General features: G+C 37.2%; 1 protein-coding gene across 1 annotated transcript; it reads right to left on the reverse strand.

The window, feature by feature from the left end:
- Positions 1 to 12,699: 12,699 nt before the first annotated feature.
- SNRPD1 (small nuclear ribonucleoprotein D1 polypeptide) lies at positions 12,700 to 24,197 on the reverse strand. Its single transcript, XM_081150058.1, has 4 exons — positions 24,068 to 24,197; positions 18,750 to 18,826; positions 16,224 to 16,415; positions 12,700 to 14,513 (listed from the first exon to the last, which is right to left on the reverse strand). Exons 1-4 carry the CDS (start codon positions 24,079 to 24,081, stop codon positions 14,437 to 14,439), a joined length of 360 nt encoding a protein of 119 aa, XP_081006184.1. The 5' UTR covers positions 24,082 to 24,197; the 3' UTR covers positions 12,700 to 14,436.
- Between the last annotated feature and the right edge of the window lie 755 nt (positions 24,198 to 24,952).

Below are 24,952 nucleotides of genomic sequence, written 5' to 3' on the forward strand. Positions count from 1 at the left end.
TGTGAAGTGATGTTAAATAATTTATAATTTTCATTCATATTTAGTTTTTATTTTTCTCAATAGACTTTCTATTCCATTTCTCCTTTAATTAAATCATGGCTCTAGCAAGAGAATCTGACTGCTGGTTGAAACCCCATTTCTACATAGTCAAAAGCAATGCCTACCTATTGTATACTTCACTAATTGGGAAATATTTCCCCCATGTTTTCACCTTACCTGGATCTTTGGGAATAGGGTAGAGAAAGGTGAGCTTAGTATAGTTCTAAAGTTCCTGCTTCCATCTGCAAAGTCCTCCAAAGAAAACCCAAAGTAGCTGACCTACAATCTACTCCAAGAGTAGAAAGTTTAAAATCATCTGCTCAGGATTTTAAATAGCTCACTTAAAGGTGAGAGCTGGTTGAAACAATCATAATATTCACCAGCCATGTTGGGAGAGCTGGTTGTTTTGGAGAGGGATCATATGATTGTATGGTTCCTAAAACTTCTCCGTCATGGCGAAATATGTAGCAAAATGGTCCATCAATTAATTACTGGGATCAATCTATCAGAATAGCATATTGAACTGTATGACACTGTTGAAAAAAATATCCTGAACTTGGAATGAGAAGTCAGATAGATATGTCCCTTTCGTTTATGAGCTGTGAGACACAGGAAAAGACATTTAACCTCTCTCAAGTTTAGTTTTGTCCTTGAAAAATGGGCATAATATGCCATGTTATCACTGAGAGTTATTATGAAAATCAAAGCATATCAAGTACACGAAAATGTTTATTAACCAACAAAGTCCTATTGAAAATGTAAGCTATTATAATTTACCATTTTGTGACTGAAGTATTCATACTCCCCAAATTAATATTTACTAGCCTTACTTTCTGAGGGCCGATTTTATAGAAAAGGAATTTATAATAATATTTTTGATTGACTTCTTACTTCGTGCCAAATACTATACAAAGTGCTTTACATGTATGTGTTATTTTAAATCTTCCCAATACACCCATCATGTTTGATGGATGAGGAAAGTGAGCCACAGCAAATTTGGGTAACTTTCCCAAGGTCACTCAGAGTGAAGAGTAGAGCCAGTATTCTAACTCTAGCTGTAGGACTCCCCTTTTTAACCACTCTGTTACTCTGCTGAAGAAGCTGTAAAGAACACAAGCATGGACACTCTCCCTCCAGGGAGCACACCTGTGCCATTCCCTTCTACCTCTCTGTCCCCCACAGGCATGTATCTCCTAAACTCCAAGGGACCCCACAAGACTTGTAACCAGGGGAGCAATGGGCAGTGGCAGTTCGTCCTGGGCTAACCCCCTGAACCCGTCTCCAGGGCCCCCTTTTCTCTGACTTTCCAGTGAGCTAAAGCAGCCCAGCCTAAGCACTCCTGCTGCTTCTTCTCTGTCCTTCCTAGTTTCACAGTCCTAAGTGTATTTTTGCTGCAGTCAATAAATCCCTTGCTTGCTTTTCCATAAAAACAACAAAAAACAAACACAAGAATGAAAAAGAATATGAATGCCACCTATGAAATATTTTTTACCCCAAAAAATGAACTTGAAATAGTTCAGTCCAACTTGATCAAATCTCCAGTTTCAGGAAATGTAAGGGACAAAGGAACAATGTTAAAATTTCACATGTGGGTGCAATCAGCAAAATGAAGAAGGAAACTACAGATTGCAAGGAAAAAATACAAAATGGAGCAAGAAAACAAATCAACTGCAAAACTATCATTTATACAACAGTTAGAGCCCCCGCCAGTGTGGCTAAGTGGTTAGAGTCAGCTGTGCACCAAAAGGTCCCGGGTTCGATTTCTAGCCCTGATCGGTGTGCATGCAGGAAGCAACCAACCAATTGATGTTTCCCTCTCTCTCTCACTTTTCCTTCCTCCCTCCCTCCCTCTTTTTCTAAAAATCAATGGAAAAAATATCCTTGGGTGAGGTTTAACAACAACAAATTTAAAAAAAAATTGGAGAAATTAGAACACTGCCTGGATATTTGATAGTATTCTTGTGCATGAGGATGATATTGTGGTTACATTTTTTTATTAATATGTTTTTTAAATCGATTTTTAGAAAGAGAGGAAGGGAGAGGAATAGAGAGATAGAAACATCCACCAGCTGCTGCCCCCTATCGGGGATCAAGCACAGAACCCAGGCATGTGCCCTGAGCAGGAATCCATCCAATGACCTCTTGGTTCATGGGTCGACACTCAACCACTGAGCCACACCGGTCAGGCTGTGGTTGCATTTTAAAACAGCCATTATCTTTCAGAAATACACACTGAAACATATATAAAGGAAAATAGACTTCCTTCAAAGTAATCCAGTGATTCATGGTGGGGGTTAAGGGTGGGGGGATGGGTGGCAGTATAGATGAAACAAGTTTGGCCTTAAGTTGGTAATTGTTGAAGGTGGGTAGTAACTATATGGAGGTTCAGTGTACCATTCTATTTTGCATATAATTGAAAGGTACAGACATAATGAAAGTGGCATATAATTTCTCTAGGAGATAGCTATTCTAAACCAAATATAATTATCACCATCTACAAATCACTTCAAAATCCTACTGAGAGCAGTTAGTACAGCAATAAATGAAATAAGTCAGATAAAACAACTACTATATAATCTCACTTGTGTATGAAATCTAAAAACAAAACAAAACAAGTTCATAGATGCAGAGAACAGATTTGGGGTTGCCAGAGGCAGGGGGTGGGAAGTGGATGAAACTGGTGATGGGAGTCAAAAGGTACAAACTTCCAGTTATAAAATAAGTCATGGGGAGATAATGTACAGCATGGTGACTAGTCAGTAATACTGTACGTATTACATATTTGAAAGTTGCTTAGAGAAGAAATCTTAAAAGTTCTCATCACAGGAAAAATTATGGTGATGGATGTTTACTAGACTTATTGTAATCACTTCACAATACTATGCACAAATATCAATTCATTATGTTGTACACTTGAAACTAATATGCTGTATGTTAATTATACTTCAAATTAAAAAAAAAGTAAAAGGTCCAACTCAAATAAGTCTGTCCCTTTTAATCTGAAAACAGTAGCTTTTTCAGAAGCCCTCATGAGAGACTTCCATTTACATATAATTGATCAGTCAAAGGGTTCCCACTAAGTACAAGATGAGTGGGAAAATAAAGCTTTTGAAAGTAGGCACATTTCTATTCCCAACAAAATTGGGTTCTATTAATAAGAGCAGACAGAGAATTGGTATTGGGTTGGTAACTAACAGTGTATGTAACAGAACCCATTTCAAATGAGATCTCCAAAATTTCAAGATTGTAATTTTCTGGCTCATGGTTGACCTCAATTCATCTTTAAATAAAACAGAGATGAGTAAACAGGTAGATGTATGTATGCACATATGTCACAAATATACATAAGGAATTTGTGACCAAATTCATTTATTAGGATTCTATCCATATCTATATTGTGATGCTTTGGGATTTCAAAATTGCCAATTAACCATACATTATCTCTGGGTTTTGAATAAAATTGAGAAGACAGATGGGGTCAGATTACCTGCTTTATTAGTGGTATAGGTAGATTAAAAGAACAGTTTACCCAGTGTGTGGATCACACACAGAACAGAAAGCCACACAGTGTGGAAGACCTCCATGTCTGCCTTTCAGCAGATGCCCTGAGAAAATGTCAACAGAAAACAAGCTCCTGTGGAAGCGAGGCAAACAAAACAACCAAATCTTCTTAACCCTCAACATTTTATGGGCTCTATTCTATTTTATGGGTTCAGGCAGGAATGTGGAAAGAAGAAGAGATGTGTTGTCCCTATATAAAAGGTAAGTTTTAGGTTAAAATTTTCATGGATATTCCCTGAGAGTTGTCGTTTTATGAGAATATTTAGTCAAATTTGGCAACCTATTATAAAAGTATGATTAGGAAGCTCAAGCATATGACTTCTTTTTTGTTGTTGTTAATCCTCACCCAAAAATATTTTTTCCGTTGATTTTTAGAGATAGTGGAAGGCGTGGGGGAAGACAGAGTGAGAGAGAGAGAGAAAAATATCGATATGAAAGAGACACATTGATTGGTTGCCTTCTGCATGTGCCTGGACAGGGGCAGGGAACAAATCTGCAACCCAGATAAGTGACCTTGACTGGGAATCAAACCTGCAACCCTTTGGTGCTCAGGCCAATGCTCTAACCTCTGATCCACACTGGCCAGGACTCAAGCATATGATTTCTTACTGAAATATAACCCACAAGAAATCTGACATAAATAATCCAAAAAGACCTTGGCCTAAATAAACATGCTTCTCATTGAAGTACAATATGTTTTTGCAGAATGTTGTTGTTTTTCTAAGTTGGATGCCCACAAAAGATCTATGCATACGGAGATTATCAATGTTTCACAAAAGAAGTGTAAGTATACATAGAAGATACACTCTGAAAGGGAAGATTGCAGCTTAGTGGGTGGGAGAGACTGGATTTGAGATGAAGGTGACTAGTGGTGAAGAGTAGATATGCAAGTGAAGAGATGATCAAGATAGATGTAAAGAATTGGTCCGTGATGGTTAATTTTATGTCAACTTAACTGGGTTATGGGGTGCTCAGATATTTGGTTAACCGTTATATCTGGGTGTGTCTGTGAAGGTGTTTCTGCATGAGATTAGCATTTGAGTTGGTAGACTGTGTAAAGCAGATTGCTCTGCCCAGTGAAGGTGGCCTTCATCCAATTCGTTGAAGGCCTGAATAGAAAAAGATGGAGGAAGACAGAATTTGCTTCTTCCGTCTGACTGAGCTGAACATCAGTCTTCTCCTGCTCTCGGACTGGAATTTACATCACCATCAGGTCTCCCAGTTCTCATGCCTTTGCACTTTGACTTATAGCATGGTTCTCAGATTTTTGGACTCAGACTGGGACTACCCCACCGACTTTCTCAAGTCTCCAGCTTGCAGATGGCAGTTTAAGGGACTTCTTGGCCTCCATAATTATGAACCAATTTATTATAATAAATTATATATAAGTGTGTATATCTCCTATTGATTCTGCTTCTTTGAATAACCCTAATACAGTTCCCTAAAAATGTTTATTAGGTTCCTTTAATCTACCAGTACATTAAGACTCATATTAGCCAAATCCTTCAGATGATGTGCACTATTTCCAGCAAGAAGAAATAAAAAGCAGTTGCCAAATACTTTATTTTTGCACAGTTAAGGAGAAATATCCAATAAAAATAAATGCCAGGTCCTTGGCTCAAATCTTAAAACTGCTAGGTAGAACCCAGAGTTAGACTGTGCAGAGTTGTAGCTCTGTGACAAGAAGTGACTCTTGTTTAAGGTACCCTCCTGGAGCCTAAATCTCCTCCCTGATTTAGAAGGTTCTTACTGGGGAAAAAAGGTAGCTGCTGAACGACTATTAAACTGCCCACAGATCAAGACACAAAAGAAAACTGAAGCTCTAGTCTTAGAACTTATTAGTTGCTTTTTCATATATTTTGACCTCTAGAATGAAAATGATTCCTTGTAGAAAAAAAGGCTGATTTTTTCAAATGCATCAAATCAACCCAAGATGTTCCCCAAAATAGAAGGCTCAGGGACAACTTTGTCCTCAAATGGCCAGCTCGGCAACTATGAAAGCTGTTTATAGTAAAGCCAGTACAATAGTGGCCTTAGCTGCTTAGCAGTTCCCACTGTCCGGGACCTACTTTTCCCCTGCAGTCCGGCAACAAAGGACAATTATTATGAGATTATGGCAGTGATTTGGTACAAGGGTTGGTGAGGAGGTTTTGTTTCCAGAAGCACATAGCTTGTTAGAATCCTAGTTCAGTCTTCAAGATATTGGATGGCTCCTCACCTTCTCTCCCAGGGACAGGCAGATCCTGTGTGGTGTGTTCCTCACTAGTAGTCCTGAGATAGACGTAGGAAAAATCTATTTGATGTTTCATTTTCCTGAGCCTCACTTTATGCAGGTGGAAATGCTGTTTTATAGTAATTTTAATATGATCGTCATGTTTTAAAATTCTTGGAGAAAAATATTGCCATTCAAACCCAGAAGGTAGAGTGTTTAGTCTCTTTAACTTGGCACATGGACATTGCATTTCCTATTGTTATAGCAACACAAGATAAGAATATCCAAATGTCGAATAATTAAGTATTGGTGACTATGTGGAAATTGGAACTCATACATTTTATACATTGTTGGTGGGAATGTCAAATGGGGCAGCCACTTCAGAAAAGTCTAGCAGTTCCTTACAGTATTAAGCATAATTACCATACGATCCAGTAGTTCCATTCCTAGTGTATACACAAGGAAATTTAAAACATGTTTATATTGCTCTGGCTGATGTGGCTCAGTTCGTTGGACATCGGCCTGTGCATCATAAAGTTTGCCCATTCAATTCCCAGTTGGGCTCAATTGTGAGGGAGGCAGTCGATTGACGTTTATGCTCTCACATCCATGTTTCTCTCTCTCCCTCTCCCTTCTCTCTCTAAAAATCAATTTTTTAAAATCCTTAATAAAATAAAACATGTTTGTAAAAGCTCATACAAAAATATTCATAGCAGTATTACTCTAACACAAATGTCCATCAGCAGAATGTGGTATATCCAGACAGCAGAGTATTATTAGCAATAAAAATGAATAAAGTGCTGACACATGCTACAGCTTGGGTAAACCTTGAAAACATGCGAAATCAAAGAAAGTCCATCTCAATGTTCCACACATTATAGCACCATTTATATGAAATGTCCATAATGGGCAAATTTATAAAGACAAAAAGTAGATCAGTGGTTGCCTAGGGTTATGGGGGGACGAGGGAAATTGGAGAATGGTGGCTAAGGGTGATGGGATTTCTTTCTTTTTTTTTTGATAACAAAATGTTCTAAAATTGATTGTGGTGATGGATGCACACCTCTGTGAATATACTAAAAGCCACTGAGTTGCATACTTTAAGTGGGTATCCTATATGATGTGAATTACATTTCAAAAAGCTATTTTTTAAAAATCCAACCTCAATAAAAATTCAAGTATATTCAAAGACTTAAAATTGAAATTTCAGAAAAAATAAGGCTTAAAATCTAGAGGAAAATGTTAAAATAAAATCATCTTCTACTCTGGTATATCAACTTGAACTACAAAGTATTACCCAACACTGACAAATATAATTCTCTGTACCAAGTCAACTAATTTATCAATTGCAGCAAATTATCACAAGGTATTCACCAGAAATACTACTTAAAGGTCTGCATTCTATGAGAGTTTGTCATTCACCCATGGATCCACAGTATCTATTCTCAAATGGCCAGTTTCCCAACATTCTTCAGGACACACGACTCCCAGTATTTAATAATAATAATAATAATAATAATAATAATAATAATAATAAAAAATCCGTATTCAAACAAAACTTCCTAATACTGTGTAAGAAAATTTTCTTGTCATTCTGTGCTTCAACAGACATATCAAGGCCCTGGCTGGGTAGCTCAGTTGGTTAGAGTGTCATCCCAATACTCCAAGGTTGCAGGTTCAATCCCCGGTCAGGGCACATACAAGGAGCAGCCAGTGAATTCATAAATAAGTGGAACAACAAGTCTCCCCCCACCAAATCAATAAGTAAAAATTTGTTAAAAAACAGACATGTCAATATTAAACCTTAGTAAACATAACTAAGTGAACGATGTCACTTTTTGCCTCTCTGTCACTAAAACCGGCAGCCAGATGTAGCAGAGTGGGTAAAACTGACAGTAGAAGCATTAAGAAGGTGAGGACATAGGTTGTCCTTGGACAGTTAATCTTGACAAAATTTGGCCTAGGAAGTCAAGAACTGAAAGCTTGCAGAAGCCTACAAATGAAGGCCGTGTGAACCACTTAGAGCTAGGGTTTTATTGGGTTCTATACCCATCACTGTAACTCTCCCAACCTGCATCAATCAACCGCCCCAAGCCTACCTCCAATTCTGCAGCTTCATCCTGTCAGGATCACAGCAAAAGAGGTCTAATTTACAGATCTAGATATAAACAAAGAGCTGTTTATCCTTCAAGCAAGAACAGAGAGAAAAAGCTTTTTTTCCAGGGGAGGTGGAAAGATGATCATGGTGTGCATTACCTGTGTACAAGGCCAATTCTCAAAATTTTAGAAAGGTTGTGAGCTGGTTAACAACCTGTTGGTAGTTTGCTATAGAGAACTCAGCAAATGCTACAAATTATTAAACATTTACCAGCACACGCTGACAGAGTGGATGGCCTCTGCGACTTTTATATGAAGCTTGACATTTTTTAACACATAAATATGGCATATGTTCACCTCCTGTGACCACTTACCAATGTCGTTTTCAGAGATAGCGTAGCTGAAATGATATTACCTAGATTAATACTTTTAGTCAAAATTTCAAATGTAGTTTTGAAAATTATGTAAAATTTTATATACAAAATGATGCCAACCTATATATATTCTATTTACATTATTTGCTCAATACTGAGACTCATCCATGTTGAAACATGCAGCTCCTGATCATTTTCATTATTTTACTACGTTGTCTTCCCCAAGACAACAAGCCAAATGCCCGTCCCTGGCCCCAGGAATTGTCCCTAACACTCAGGGTGTGGACCACTTGTATTGATATCAAAGGTGTATAGCATACTGCAGACCCCTTCCGTGTTATTCTTCCTGCCCAAAGGAAAACCAAGTTGTTGATGAGGGCGGTTGAGTGTCCATACCGCATGTATGGTACCACAGGAGGCTGTATGCAGATGGTGGGTCTCGCTGTGGGCAGCTTTGTCCAGTGCAAGGACACTGCATTGAAAATGTGCACCAAAATATGGAACACTTCACGAATCTGTGTCATCCTTGCACAGGGGCCATGCTAATCTTCTCTGTATTGTTCCCATTTCAGTATATGTACTGCCCAAGCAGCACCAAATCACTTTTTACAACGGCATTATAGTATATCTCAATTGTTAGCAAACTATGGCCTGTGAGCCAAATCTAGCCTTCTCCCCATTTTTGCAGTTTTGCTGGAACACAGCCATGCCCATTGGTTTACCTATTGCCTACAGCTGCTTAAAACAGAATTGAATAGTTGAGACAGACATCAAATGGCCCACAACAGCGATTTTCAACCCTTTTCATCTCATGGCACACATAATTACTAAAATTCTGTGGTACACCAAAGAAAATTTTTGCCAATCTGAAAAAAAAATTAGGTAAAAATTTTTTGATTCATTTACACTGGATGGCTATTGTTGTGTTGCCTGCTGTCATTTTTTTAAAAAATATATCTTTATTGATTTCAGAGAGAGGAAGGGAAAGGGAAAGATAGAAACATCAATGATGAGTCATTGATTGGCTGCCTCCTGCATGCCCCCAACTGGGGATCGAGCCCGCACCCCGGGCATGTGCCCTGATGGGGAATCAAATCTCAATCTCCTGAATCCTAGGTTGATGCTCAACCGCTGAGCCACGCCCAGCCAGGCAACTACCTGACTTTTTAGAGTGAGCTTGGTAACTCCTAGTCTATTCCATAAGTAATTTTCTTAACTATTTCTCTAATTTTGGACACAGGGTTGTTTTCCTTTTGAGAAATGTGATATACTTACGATTAAATTTCTGTCAACATTTTTTTCTTGAACTCTCAAATGAAATCCTGGATCAAAGCACAGAAAAAAATGTAAGGCTTTTGAGATATCCTGACAAATCCCTTAATGTTTTTCAATTCACCTTTCCATCGCCTATTCCAAATGGTCTTCTACCTACAAAGCAATAAGCACTATTTAAAAATTACTTGATCAAAAATGAAACCTGATTAAAAACTGCATGAGTCAAGATAATTTCCTCTGCCTTTAATATTTTACGTTTGGTATCTCATAAAGTTAAGTTCCCGCACTTTTCTCTTTTCTAAAAAAATGATGAATCTCCTACAGCTTCCTCATTCTTCAGAATGAACACTGGAGACAACTTACCAGTTAAGAACACAGCGTTCTTGGATGTATACTTGCCTCTAAATTCCAGCTCTGCTGATTAAAAACTGTGACTTTGGCAGTTACTGAACCTCTCTGGCCATGTTTTCTTTTTGAAAACAGAAAACACCATCTGCTACACAGAATTGTTCTGAGGGTTAAAAGAAATAACATATAAAGGGCTTAGCACAGAACCTGGCAGAGTAAAATAAACACTCCATCCAATATTTGTCAAATGACAAGGGTAGTTAATATTGTCCACTAAAAAGATCCTTGTTTGGCAACTGCATTAAACTTATAATCAGAAAAACTTGGCACAGAATAAGCATTAACTTAAAAATTCACCAGGATAATTGTGTTAAACCTACAAATTGGGAGAATTTATCTACACTAGGAATTTTCAACCTTTTTCATCTCATGGCACACATAAATTACTGAAGTTCTGCAGCATACACAAAATATATTTTTTTGCCGATCTGACAAAATAGGTATGATTCATTCATACTGGATGGCTATTGTTGTGTTGTCTGTTGTCATTTTTTTCTTCTTTAAATCCTCACTCAAGGATATTTCCATTGACTTCACAGGAAAAAGGAGAAACATCAATGTAAGAGAAACATTGATCGGTTGCCTCCTGTAGGTGCCCAGACTGGGGATCAAACCCAAAACCTAGGTATGTACCCCGATTGGGAATCAAACCCTCTTGGGGCACAAAATGATGCTCAACCGAGACACCTGGCAGGGCTGTTATTTTCTTTCAATCCTCACCTGAGGATATTTTTTCCACTGATTTTCAGAGAGTGGGAAGAGAGAAACATCATGTGACAGAGATACATGGAGCCTGCAACTGAGGTACGTACCCTTGACCGGAATTGTGCCTGAGACCCTTCAGTCCACAGGTCGATGCTCTAACCACAGAGCAAACCAACTAGGGCTGCTATCGTTTTTTTATTTGACAATCTAAGGGAAAAGAGGTTAGTGCCTCTGACTAGTCGGGTATTGGGTGTTTTCAAAATTCTTGCAGCACAAGGGTTGAAAACTGCTGATCTACACCATTGAGTCTTCCCACCCTGGAATATGAAATTATTGGCTTTGACTCAGAATTCTATTTCAAAAAAGCTAGAACTAATTTTGCCAATTCCTTAAGTGCTGAATGAGGGATTACAAAGATCTAGAAAACACAAAATCTCTACTGTACTCTCCTTATAGATTCACAATGTATATTATCTTTTAAAGAAAATAGTGTAGTAACTCAAGTTACTACTTAGTAGCCAATCACAGTATAGTATCTGTAGTTCATCAAACCTAAGACATCAACTTTTAGGACTTACTATGTACTAAAGAAGAAAAAAAGTTTACTGATTTGATGCCCAATCTGTTTATCCCCTTTATGATGCATATTAATTTCAGAGCTACTAAAACATATTTAAGAAACTCATCTCAGTACCCCTTCTCTATTGTAACAAAATATATAAAATACTTTGGTATAATCTTACCAAAATATGTTAAGCATGGTCAATCTTCATTATTCATGGAGTATTTGGGAACTCACCTACTCGCTAAAATTTGTAACTCCAAAATCAGTACTCAGGATACCTTGTCATGCATAGAACAGCAAAAAGCGTATGTTCCAAGCTGAGGTTGAACAAAAGTAACACCGCTTCACTTCAGCTCTCATACTGTAAACAAATGTCTTCTTCATGGTCTATTTAGTGCCACATTTTAAAATTATTTAAATTGATTTTTAGAGGGAGAAACATCAATGTGAGATACATTGATTGGTTGCCTCATACATGCATGCCAGACTAGGGATCAAACCTGCCACCTTCAGGCACCCAGGAAGACGCTCCAACCGAGCCACAATGACCAGGACAGTGCTACACTTTTAATACTTTTTGTTTAAAATGGCCCATAATCATAGTGCTTAAATATGCACAAGGCTGTCATGTGCCTTTTGGAGAAAATGTCTTAGAAAAGTTTAATTCAGGCATGAGTTGTGCTATTGGTTGTGAATTCAATGTAATATATATTATATAAGGTATCTTTAAACAGAAACACAAAAAACAAGGTTATATATTGATCAGTTGATGAAAATGTGACCAGAGGGTCACAGTGCTCTAACCTTGTATTTTCCCTAGGAACACCAGTTCAGTGTTTACTAACTCAGAGTTTGCAGCAACTTTATAGACCATTAACTACTGTGAATAACAAGAATCTACATTTGACACCTAGAGCCTTTGCTATTATTTTGTAAATTGAATCTCATATTTATATATACTAACCTTATCCAAAATATAATAAACACTTTAACGCTTCACTGAGGAAAAGCTGGTTCAGATCAATGTAACCCTACCATGTTCCTACATGAAAATAGTTTGCAAATTTCCCTTCCTTTTCAAAAGAATGCCCCTTAATTTTTGTATCCGTAAGAATTTTCCCATTAAATAATAAAGACCAATATTAGACATACTTTTTTGTTGTTGTTTTAATTGTAATGTCTCTAGAAAATGTCTTCTATTGGTTTAAGATGGACTTTCTTCACTATGTTAAGGAATTATCTTCCAGCTTAGGTTTTTAGGAATAAATGCTGTATTTTATGAAATGTCATTCCAACATTATAATCATGTAAATTTTGTTTGACTACTGGCTATATTAATACATTTCAAAATACTATGCCATCCTTGCATAACCACAATAGATAAAAACACGCTGTGAAATTTGATTTGCTATTACTTCACTTACGATTTTCTACCTAAACGCATAATTTCTTAAAAAAAAAACAAAAAAAAAAACAACCCACACAACTAAACTTCACAAAATCTTAAGTTTTCAAAGATATAAGGTGTGTGCAAAATGCAGCAGCACTACGATCCTTATTTACTTTTTGGGGGGAAGTGAGGCAGGAGGAGCATATTAAAAGCCTGGTCTGTTTTCTACTCATATTGCAGTGTTTCTTTATACCTAATAATGGCAATCAGTTCAAACAGCGTTTTCTTCATACAATTTCTTTTAACATAAAAATGAAATATTGACCTCAAGTGGAACAAACTCAGCTAGTAACCACTATTGTTTAGTCTTACATTTAAACTATGTTACCAGAATGGTTTTCACATTGCAAACATCTGGACATTAAAACTCACAAAACAAAACAGGTTAATACCTTTGATATTACATTGGCATATGACTTAAAATCAAAATGGGAAGTCAATACAAACTGCTTTTAAAATAGACAAGATAGTATGAAATACTCTTTATCAGAGTTGTCACAACTTGCAGTTATGTTATCAATGTTATATAACTTTCCTTCTCTTTTAGCCTATAAAGTCTATGAGGACAGGAATCAACTTATGTTTGTTCACTTGTGCCAGGTCTCGTTTGCTCCCTTTAAATCTCCTCTCCACCTTGCTGTACCATTGGGCTTCCTTGCCTTCTGCCCAAGTTCAAATAATAGGAACACCAACAGATCAGTAGATGGAAAGGATTGAGACACACATACACATACCACACACAAATGTTCTTGCTCTCTCTCAATTTACATAACCCTCTTACATGGCCTAACACCCTTTTAGATCTTTGCAGACAATTTGCTCATTTAAAAAACAAAACTCCACAGCATAATTAAGTAAAAATACAGACTTAATTCTTCCCAATCCTCAGTTAGGTTTTTTTCCCTTAGCATATAAACAAATGGTAGTAAGCTTTACAAAGAACTGTATATGCTGACAGGTATTTATCTCTAAGCTTAACCAATTAAAACAATTTTTAAAGAGCTTTATTAACTACGGGGAAGAATCCAGTTTTGTTATCAGACAAACCAAGTAAAACAGGTCTTTTTCCCTTTTGTTCTTTAAGGACTCCTTGTAAAAGGTCTTGATAAGGGAGCCACTGACAGGTACATTCCACATTAACACATTTCAACACTGCTTACAACTGATAACCTAGTGAACATTATCTGAAGTTTCAAGTCAGGGGAATGGAAAAGTATATTCTATTGAGAAACTACGGAAAAAATAAAACAAAAACCAAACAAAACTATCAACAAAATCAATGAGTCCTGAATTAGAAGATGACTATCACCTTTTACTAAGTACCTAAGTCTCCATGGAATAAAACTCAGGAAAGGAGAATGAATTTTAGACCCCATTCCATAGGACTTCAGCTTCTGAAGTAACAAACAAAACCCATTTCACCTGTAGGTAGGTTTCACAGAATGGAGTTGAAGCAAAACAAACAAAATGCATATTCAGTGCACGTGATGTAAAAGGTGTGTGAACTATTTTAGTTAAAAAAATTAAAAGCCTGATCTACCAATTGAATTCTGGGACTGCCATGTAATAATGCTCAGCTCTCACTGTATTAATATCATGAATATATATGAACTATTAAAACTAAATGTGATATAGTCAATAGACAGCTGGCCTACATTTATGTTTATTAAAAACTGACATAAACAAACAAAACCTGTACAAAAAATATCCCAAATCACATATCATTTTGAAACAGTAATCTTGAGAGACATTATCGCCTAGGACCCCCTCTTCCTCTGCCCCGGCCACGTCCTCTTCCTCTTCCTCTTCCTCGGCCTCTTCCTGCAACTGGGAAAAAAGAAAAACAAGGCAAGGTAAATTCTCTTCTGTCCTGATGTTACCTGGCAACCACAAACAGCATCTATAGTAAAAAAAAACGCTTTAACTTGGTTTCTCTCAAATGTAACCTGAGTCACCCCTCCCAATACATTATCATGCAGAACCAAGCACTCACTGCTAGCCTACAAAGACACCTTATTGTAATATCTGTTTGTTCGAATATATTGACTGAGAAATTCATCAAGTTTTAAAATATTTTTCTTTGTATCATGTCTCAAATTTGCCACAAAATGAAATGCAAATGATGTGAACCTCATACAAGATGGAAGAGATATATCAATGGAACAGAACATGAACACCATGTGCCAGACCTTCTGTTACTGAATAGAATCCAAACAAGTTAGTTCAAAGCCAAGAAAGTTTAAAAATGTATTGTATCAAGTAACAACCTCCTGACTCTTCAGAAACTTAAGTCATTTGATCCAAGCATAACCTAGTACTTTAACCCATATAGCAATATCTCTATCACCTGGTAATCCTAACTTTACTTGAAAATCAGTGACCAAAAACTCATATCCAAATGAACTAATTTCATCTTTGGACAGCTATTTTAAAAAGTTCTGCCATGGAGTTAAGTCAGTCACATTCTAAATTTCTACCTATTATTTTCAGTTTTACTATTCAAAGCAATACAGTAAGTCTAGGACTTCTGTTAAAACAGGACAGATTAACCACACATCTTTAATTCCTTCTGAAACACTATTCATGATATTCATGATAGAAAAGGAATAAAAATGGTATACACCCATAAGGACTAAAAAAAAAAAAAAAAGGCAGAGAAAACAGTAGTTGAAAGGTATATTTTCTAGCGTGGGTAGAAGGAAAAAAGTCTAAAAATTTTTATATTAAGTGGCCATCAACAAAACACCCAGCGCCTTTCTCCTCCCTGCTCTTATAATGCTGGCTATCAGGCATATGTCTCCCATAGTAGGTGATTGGAATCTTCTTGTGAGAAAACCAGCTCCAGAAAAGACTTCCATATATTAAAACTTAGGTCTCTTCAGTAAAGAGGCCAACTCACTTCTGAACCACCCTACAATTATACCCACCAGCTGAGGAGCCCAGCCTCTCTTCCCAGAATTTCTCTTTTTGGGTCCTCATTAAATAACAGATGGTCAAAGAACAAGATAATTAAGTAAAGCCTTCAATGTAAAGACCAAATAAAAAGAGAAACCAGAGAAAACAATGCCAAGTATAGAATAAAACTTAAAAAACAAAAGCCCACTCCCAAAACTACAATTAATGCCCTACTATTTACTATCCTATCCAGTATTTTTCAGATAAAGGGCCTACCAAATACCCAGAACAAAATGCAAGGAAAAAAAAAAAGGGAGGACAAGCAAAGATCCTATGCCAAGTCATTAAGAAATTTCAGAATAACAGGAATAAAGAGCCAATCTCCAAATCTTCCAAAGTGTTTACAGGGTGGGAGAAAAGGCCATGCATGCATAAAGGTATAGGAAGTAAGAATGGCATCAGTGTTTTTAATAACACCACCAGTAACAACAAATACTATTATAATAAATGCATTCATGGCAAGTATAGGCAATAAAAACAAACAAACCAAAAAACCCTCAGTTGTTTGCAATGTTTGTATTTTGAATAACGGATTAGGGTATAAATACATTCACAAAAACGTTTATAATCCTTCAAACTTACCAGCTTCCCTTTTCTTAGATTTCACCTTCGGTTCAACATCCACAAGTAGTGTATCCAGAGGTAAGCTGTCTGGCAGAATAAAATATCGAATGTTATTTCCTCGGATACTCAGTGTTTCCAGTTGTACGGGTTCTCGGTTCTTCAGAGTCATTTTCACAGCTTTAAGATGAGTATTCATGCTGACATCTACACCTAGAGGGGGAAAAAGAGGGCAATTATTAGCACAATAAGAAAGGCAACCAGCCAACTAATATATCAAGTCACAGTGTATACCGTATTACAAAAGAGTATTGTTCTGCAAAAGTACAAGTATCTATGACATAATTATGTAAACTGATAAATGAAGGGATATTGCCAGTATAAACCAGAAGACTTACCTTTATAGAGATTTTCTCTACCATGTTAGATATGCTTACAGAAGTGAATGCAGCAGCCATGGAGAGACCCTACCTAGAACACATGCCTATTCCCATTGTTCCCATGTATCCTCATAGCCTCAGGCAATGCTTATTGCAGGGTTCTCCAATTGTCTCCGTAACTTCCTTACACCCCATTCCACCAAGCTATCTTCATGTTTAAGAATAAAGTCCTATATGCACAGGACTATTTTTTATTACTAAAAATTTAACATATATTTTTAACTGTTTTAAAAAATGAGCATTACTGCCTGGCCAGGCGTGGCTCAGCGGTTGAGCATCAACCTAGGATCCAAGCGATCAGGGTTCAATTCCTGGTCAGGGCACATGCCCAGGTTGCGGGCTCGATTCCCAGTCAGCATCATGCAGGAGGCAGCCAATCAATGACTCTCTCATCACTGATGTTTCTCTCTCTCTCTCCCCCTCTCCTTTCCTCTCTCTGAAATCAATAAAGATATATTTAAAAAAAAAAGAGCATTACTATTTTTGTTAATACTTTGATTACCAAGTTGCACGGGTTTGGAGTGGTCTGCCTCAAACTTTTTCCATTAAGTCATTAGTTTTAGTATGAGATTTTACAAAATAAAAGCAAGGTTTTCTAGGACAACTATACGAAATGACAGCAGAAATACCCAATTCTTGAAGCCCTTGCCAATACATCTGAACAAACAGGATAACTAAAGATCTAGGTAATGTCTAACCTTAGAAAGTTAAAGCCAAAAAACATGAATTCTCTCAACTTTCCCAGTATCCACCTCAAATTTACTAATCTTATTACTAATATTTTCCTCCCTCCTTCCAGTCAGAGAAGAGGTCTTCTCCCTTCCTAAAATTAACATACTTTTGAGACTTTCCATCTCCTTGGGAACCTTGATCCTTTAACGGAAGGGAAAAAAAGTAATATTTATACTATAAGCTCTTTCTATGTTCCAGGAACTGAATTCAAAGACATTTTAATAAATCCTCAAAATCCCTATGGGTAAATAGTATGATCATCCCTACTATGAGGACTAAAAGATATATTCATAAAGGATTTAAGAAGCTTGTAATGGTGGTTGTCAGTGGAGGAGGGAATTAGATTTTTTTACTAGATTTTGCTCTCCCAACTTACTTGAACTACCCCCCCTCCCCACATCATTTATTAAGTACCTACTATATGTTAGGCAAACCTTGCATTACATTATTTTTGTGTGTGTGTGTGCGCGCACATCTTCCATCACTAGATTTTGAGTTCCTAAAACGAACAGATCTCAGGGGAAAGCAGACTAATCAGTTTATAGGATTTTAACATAATGGCAATTACACTTCCTCAGATATGGTCACAGACTGTATCAAAACCTTACACTGTACTGATTTCCTTTCATAGCAACTGGTGTTGCAAAGTTCTAGTACACTCACAAATTGAATATCAGTTTAATACTGTGTATTTCTTTCGATTTACTCAGATTCTTGATCTATGCGTTAAAATATTATTTATAAATTTACTATTTAAATATTTAAGAGAGTGGGACCACATTCCAAGATAGTATTTTCTTCCATTGGCTTATCAGTTCTTTTGAAATTTTGCAACGGGGGGGAGTAGCAGCACTCCTACTATGAGTGAAAAATCAGTGGCCTTCAATATAAAACTACACACACTATCATTATAGCAAAGAGTTAAACACATAACAAAAAAGTAATGTAAAATTATAGTTCCTTACTGCGCCCTTTCCATCTCCCACATAAATTTTTACCAAGATAATCAGATATGGGAACCCATCCTCTATCTTTAACGTCTTTACAACCTAACAGGGGACACAAAATTCTAATAAAAGCAACAAAATGTATCTTGGAAGATTCAACATTCCAGGCAAAAGGACACACACAGACAAAAGCATGAAAGGCATAAAAGTAGAAAAACCGGCGTCACGCATAGGAAAACCTGGGGAACCCAGTTTGGTCTTAGCGTAAGTACTTAAGGTGAGGCTGATCTAAGATCAATGAAATAATTCAGACATAAAGAGTGAGATCCCTACTACAAGAAATGTTCATTAAGCAACCAAAAAATAATTCTGGCCTGTAGGTAGAAGAGATGGGGGGGAAGTGTTATAAAGCAGTCCAACCTCCATACCTGTGATTGTTCCATGAACCTGTGTTCCATTCTTTAATTCGATGGTTACAGTTTCGTGACTCAATTTCATCAAAAACCTATAAAGAAAATAGGAATAAAATGAAAATTTTCACCTTTAAAATTTTTAAGTGTTTATTAAGTCAAAGGATGAAATTTCTAATTGTTGAAAATCTGCTTAGATGCTATCCACATCAATTCCTATTAATAATCTGCATAACAATTTCAGCTTTCCCTGAATTAAAACCATAACATTTATGAAGGAGCATAATAACTGACATGGTCATTTGGACATTTCTGATTCTCTAAACCACTGTACAGCATCCATGCATACAGATCCCGAAGTCATAAGCCACAAAATTGAAATCAAGAAATTATATGAAGGTGGTCAAAAGGTACAAACTTCTAGTTATAATATAAATAAATATTGGGGATGTAATGTACAACATGCACTATAGTTAATACTGATATGTGGTATATTTAAAGTTGCTTAGACTTTTGCATCCATGATAACATACCTTTGGAAGGTCAGGGTAACTTCCCTTTTTCCAGACCCCTTAGGGAACAACCAAGGCACCAGAGCAGAGACTATTGTTATTTATCGTGTTAATTGTTTATTATTAACTATTCTGTACCCATCTACGTAAAAGATATATCATTTTATTTTTTATCTAATCCCAGAGGTTTCCCCTTTGTCTTTTCTCACTTCTCTAATCCATCAGCAATGAATTTCATGTAATCCACTTGCATCTTTTCTTTTGATTATAATGTATAAAATAAGGTGCAAAACTGCCATTCTCTGGAGCATTATCTCATTGCATTGAGATTTTACTTCCTGGCAATTGTCGACAGTTTGGCTCAAATAAACTCACAAAATTAAAAAAAAAAAAAAAAATTGCTTAGAAAGCAGATCTTAAAAGTTCTCATCACAAGGAAAAAACTTTTTTTTGGTATCTATACAAGATGATGGATGTTACTAAACTTACTGTGGTAATCATTTTGAAATATATTTAAATCAAGTCATTATGCTGTACACCTTAAACTTACACCGTACTTATGTTAATTCTATCTCAATAATGAAAGAAAAATAATAAGTTATAATTGGCAGGAAAAGATTACACGGTTATTTTATATACATAATAAAGTAAAAGTCCTTTCTAACCTCCCTTCATGTTTGTGAGTATATTCTTCAAGACCATTTTATATGAACTCAAAGCATATACATAAAATTTGTTTTTTACATAACTGGGCTATACTTTAATGACTTCTCTAACTTGTAGTTCTCATTTAGCAGTTTATATTAGAGACATTTCCATATACTGTGTTTGTATGTATATATACACATATAGATAGCTATCTATCACAAATCCATTTATGCTAATCCTCACCAACACCGATTGTTACCACTGTTCTAAATTTTTTTTTTGGTCAATTTGATAGGGAAAAAAGGCAATCTGCTCTTTTCTATTAGTTGTGAGGTTGAATATCTTTCCATAAATATGGGAAATTTTAATTTCTTTTGTGAATTACTTATTCACACATTTCCAATTAGGTATAATTTTTCTTTTATTTTCTACCAGTTTACCACAGTCATTCAAATTTGTCTGTGGTTTCCTTTAGTCACATAATTTTTTTTTTTTCATTTTACATTGCTAAATTTGTGAATCCTTCTTAGGTATGTAATTTGTTTAGGAAGATGTTTTCCATCCCAAGATTGTCTCTTATTTTCATCTAATTTTCTATTTAGTACACTTCATCTAGTCTTTCGTTCTCCCCCCAACTTTTGTTATGAAATACTGCAGAGAAAGAAATGCTGAAGGGCCGACAAATTATTGAAATATTGCCATTTGTGTGTCCCTCCTACACACAAAACTTACACTTTCACCAAATCATCTGAAAATAAATTGCAGGCACTTCAGCATGCATTCTTTAATGAGGACATTTTCCCACATAACCATAATACCACAATCACACCTAGAAAAATAAACAATAATCCCACAATAAGATCTAATATGAAGTTCACATTCACAATTTCTTATACATGTAGGATTAACTCTCTCCCCTACTAGACTGCTGTTGAGGGTAAGGTTTATGATCTTTAATCTAATCCTGGATGTAACAGGCACTGAATAACAGTTGGCTGAATGTTTCAATGATTAAAGAGAAGCCGGCCTTAAACTACCATTTTTTTAGTGGTACAGACAGCCATCAAAAAAGGGGAAATTACTTGGTCTGTTCTCGTATAAAGACTGATGTGTTGAATCCCTTTTCCTGTTTGCTGTCAAGAAGTCTCTTGGCCATGCCACCGTCACAGTGGTTAGAGCATTGGCCCTAGAACCGAAGGGTCATGGGTTTGATTTCCCCGTGCCAGTCATTGGGTGGGTGCAGGAGGTAGCCAATGGATACCTCTCTCCCCACCCCCCTTCCATTCTAAAAAAAATAAATGGAAAAAATATCCTTGGGTGAAGATTAACAAAAATAAATGAAAAAAATGAAAGTCTCTCCATTGATAATGCTTTATTTCATGAAACAAGAATTCTTTAGCCAAGCTCTAAATTTAATAATCACGTATAATATATTAGCCTAGAATTCTCACCTAATAGTTTACTTCCATTATAAAGTTATGGGGTTTAAAAAACATCTTTTACTTTGACCAAACCACTCAATAATTTTTACTTTTATATAAATTCTGTCAAATCATTTTTGGAAGTTAAGACTAGGCTCCAACAAGCTCAAACTCTAGTAGGAAGAACACAAAAGATTTTTTTTAAAGTAACTAAATTAGAAAACCCAGTGGAGGCATACATAGGTTTTTATGTGGAGGCAAATAACAATGGGTAGGAAGGAATGAGATCTTAGAAGACTTGTGGTAAGGCATCTGAAAAGTTGGAAATATGCAGCAAAAAGAAATAAGAGCAAAAATATGGTGGTAAGAAAGAGTACAAAGTTGAGAAATTATAGGTACTACCAATGAAATATTAAGTCCAAGAAAATGAGTAGGGAAGAGTTAGGGAGGAACTTTCACAGAGTCTCCAAGCTCTGTCAAAGAATTCCCTAATGAGAGCTACTGAAGTGTTTTCATCAATGAAGTGGAGTGCCCAGATCAGGTGGCTAGAGTAGTGTATATAGGTTACCAGAAACTGACCAGGAAGGGTTTATGGGAACTAAGGCTTTGGTAATGTTTCATATCTTAAAAGGGGTTTGTGTTACACAGGTGCATACATTTTTGAAAATCGGGAAATGCACACTAAATTTCATTGTGAGATATTTACCTCAAAGGAAAAAAATGGGGTGAACAGTGGTGGCAACTGGAATGGGAGAAGGGAGGGTATTATGGGCATGAGAAACAAACAGAATAATCAGAGCCTAGAAACCAAATAGGTTGGAATTATTTTCTGATGAATCTTTTACTATCTAAATTCTTTTCTACCTACTGAAACTTCAAATATTCAGATAACATGGTGTCTTTCAGTATTCAAACCCACACTGAGTTCAAACACCAAAGAAAAATCAATAGTGAGAGATACTTCTATCGGGTAGATAAAAATGCCCAGTTTATCAGATATCAGGACTATCAAGAGAGGAAGAAGTCAAGACTCCCAGGTTTTTGGCTAGGGTAACAGTAAGATAAGGAAGATAGTGCCAAAAATGCAAACCAGTTAGACACCTATTTTCTTGGTGAAAAATACATTCTCCAGTAAGAAGAAATTTTGTTTCTATATTCTAAGACATAGGATAGGATTCAAAACAGTCATTAAAATTTACAAGAAAAATGTCACAACATGGACACCTTTAAATGAGACAAACTAATTTCAAAAAGTATTGCCTGGCAGGTGTGGCTCAGCAGCTGAGCACTGAACCTATGATCCAGGAGATCAGGGGCACATGCCCAGGTTGCGGGCTCGAACCCCAGCGGGGCGACTACAGGAGACAGTGGATCAGTGACTCTCATCATTGATGTTTCTATCTCTCTCCCCCTCCCTCTTTGTCTCTGAAGTCAATAAAAACAACAAAAAAGTATTACATAAAACTTAACTAAGTAGATTTAGGCTGCTAGGAATTGAGAAAATGCAAAATTATACTTAAAAATCTGAGACCTTTTTATCCAAAGCTATAATTCAAATAAAAATGGACTAAAAGTTAACCTTAAATGCCTTCTCTACAAACTCCATCCTGAAGGGTTTGACATGTTATTTCAAAGACACTAGAAGATTATCTACTTGTCTGTCTTCCCCACAAAACAGAAAGCTCTAACAAGGCAGGGATTCTACCTTAAAAAAAAATCCATTACCATGTGCCCAAAAACTGGTCGACATCAACAACCCTTGACTCAATAGGCAATAAACTAGCTAAATATTTACAACTGCTGGCTTGGTTATTAGAAACCTTGAGGTTCTCAGCCTCAAGGAAAAACACCAATACCAAGCCTATTCGCAGACAGTGTAAAATGAGTTACTCGAGTAAGTCTTCAGTAAGTTTAACCAACCGTTAAGAAATAAAATGTAAGAAATACCATTATCCGTGTAGTAAGTCACAAATATGGAAACTGACTCTGCCCCAAGTTGGGAGATTTACCCCAAATCAAAGGCCTATTTTTATTGATTTTAGAGATAAACTTCCATCCGTTGCCTTCCGACCGGGTTCGAACCTGCCGCCGCCACCTTTTGGTGTAAAAGACAACGCTCCAACAAACTGAGCCTCACCAGCCAGGGCTCAAAGTCCTACTTTAAAGGGGAATGTAGGTTGAGTTACATTAAGTCTAGAGAGTACAAAAAATAAACTTAAAAAAAAGGAACTTATGAAGTCAGAAGTCCACCCGATTTAAAACATTTTGGAAACTGGCTTATTTCCTAGATAACCCGCTGCAGCTTTTAAGTACTCTTTTTAAAGCACATTAATTTAAACTACTTATACAGGGCATGCAACTTTCACGTCTCACGGACCTGCGGGTTCATGAGGGTCGAGGTGCGCCGGAGAAGTAACCTAGACTAGAAAGTCGGTAAATAACCGAAAGCAAGGCCTTGTAAGCCTGAAGCTGCACCTTTAAGGAAGGCCTAAGACATTGGGTGAGAAGAAAGGGCTCGGCCTTTACATCCACCTCTTGGAAAACACGAGAAATCCCCGCGCGACCCAGTCTAAAATACCAGGCCTCAGCGCCTGGGGCTGCGCGGCCAAGATAGGGCGGGAGCGGCGGGCGCCGGAGGCCGTTAGCAGGCCGCGCACGCGGCTTTCGCGCCTCCTGGAAGTGGGGCAGCCCAGCTTCCCATTTCTGGCCCAAAACGTCCCTTCACGGTCCCCACCCTGTTTGGTAACCTCCTCACCTCACGAGCTTCATCCTAACGGAGATTTCAGTCCGAGAGTGCACAAAAACCGACAACCGAGGGCCACCGGACCGCAGTATGAATGGCCGGAAACGCCTACACCCAGGCCTCCGACGTAAAGAGCGCGCGGAGCGCGGCAGACGCACGGCGGAAACGCCGAGGCCACGCTGCGTCGCACCCCCTTCCGGCCGCGAGGAGCGCCGCTGCGGCCCCTGGCGGCTGGGGGTGTGCCTTGCGACTGCTGAGGGCGTTTAGGGATGTTCTAGGGGGACGTTTCCCGTTAGAGGTAGATTTGAGGAGATTAAATTCAATTCGTGGGCACTCCGGCACAGCAGTCGACCTTGTATTCTGCAGCACCAAATATACCCACGAGCGAAGGGAAGTTCTGAGAGAAGTCCAAGGGATTGCGCTAATTTTGCTATAGAGCCAAGAAATTCAGCATTTACTTAATGTACCTGAAGAAAATCACACAATTTAGCTAGTTATTTTCACTTTAAATTCTGCCTACAGGCTTCTAAAGGGTACCTTACACTGCTCAGAGGTCGTGTTATGCTTCTCTAATGAGCTCAAAAACTATTTAATACCTTCTTTCTTCTCTTCCTCTCCAGTCTTTTACAGTCCAAGTCTCTCTCCCAAATCCCGGTTTCCTACGTCTTTGGGAAAACAGAATCCATCCTTCTGCTTTCATTGCCTTTACAACGGAAGTATTATTGCTCCTTTCAAAGGCACATTCCTCTTGTATTGATCCCATCTCTCGTTTTCCTAAAAATTTCCCTCCTTCAGTTATTCCCTTCTAATTTGAATCATCAATTTCTCCCTCTTCATTGGATTTTTTCCATCATACAAAGTTCTCCTCTGATGCAGCTCCAGCTACTGCGGATTTCT

The sequence above is a fragment of the Miniopterus schreibersii genome (genome assembly GCF_964146895.1).
Source record: "Miniopterus schreibersii genome assembly, chromosome: 10".
NCBI classification, from domain to species: Eukaryota; Metazoa; Chordata; class Mammalia; order Chiroptera; family Miniopteridae; genus Miniopterus; species Miniopterus schreibersii.

Excerpts from the sequence above, each read along its gene's own strand:
- SNRPD1 (XM_081150058.1), bottom strand. Across the intron at positions 16,416-18,749 it reads GGTTCATGGAACAATCACAG|GTGTAGATGTCAGCATGAAT; the intron begins GTATGGAGGTTG and ends TTCCCCCTCTAG. Across the intron at positions 14,514-16,223 it reads ATCTAAGAAAAGGGAAGCTG|TTGCAGGAAGAGGCCGAGGA; the intron begins GTAAGTTTGAAG and ends CTTTTTTCCCAG.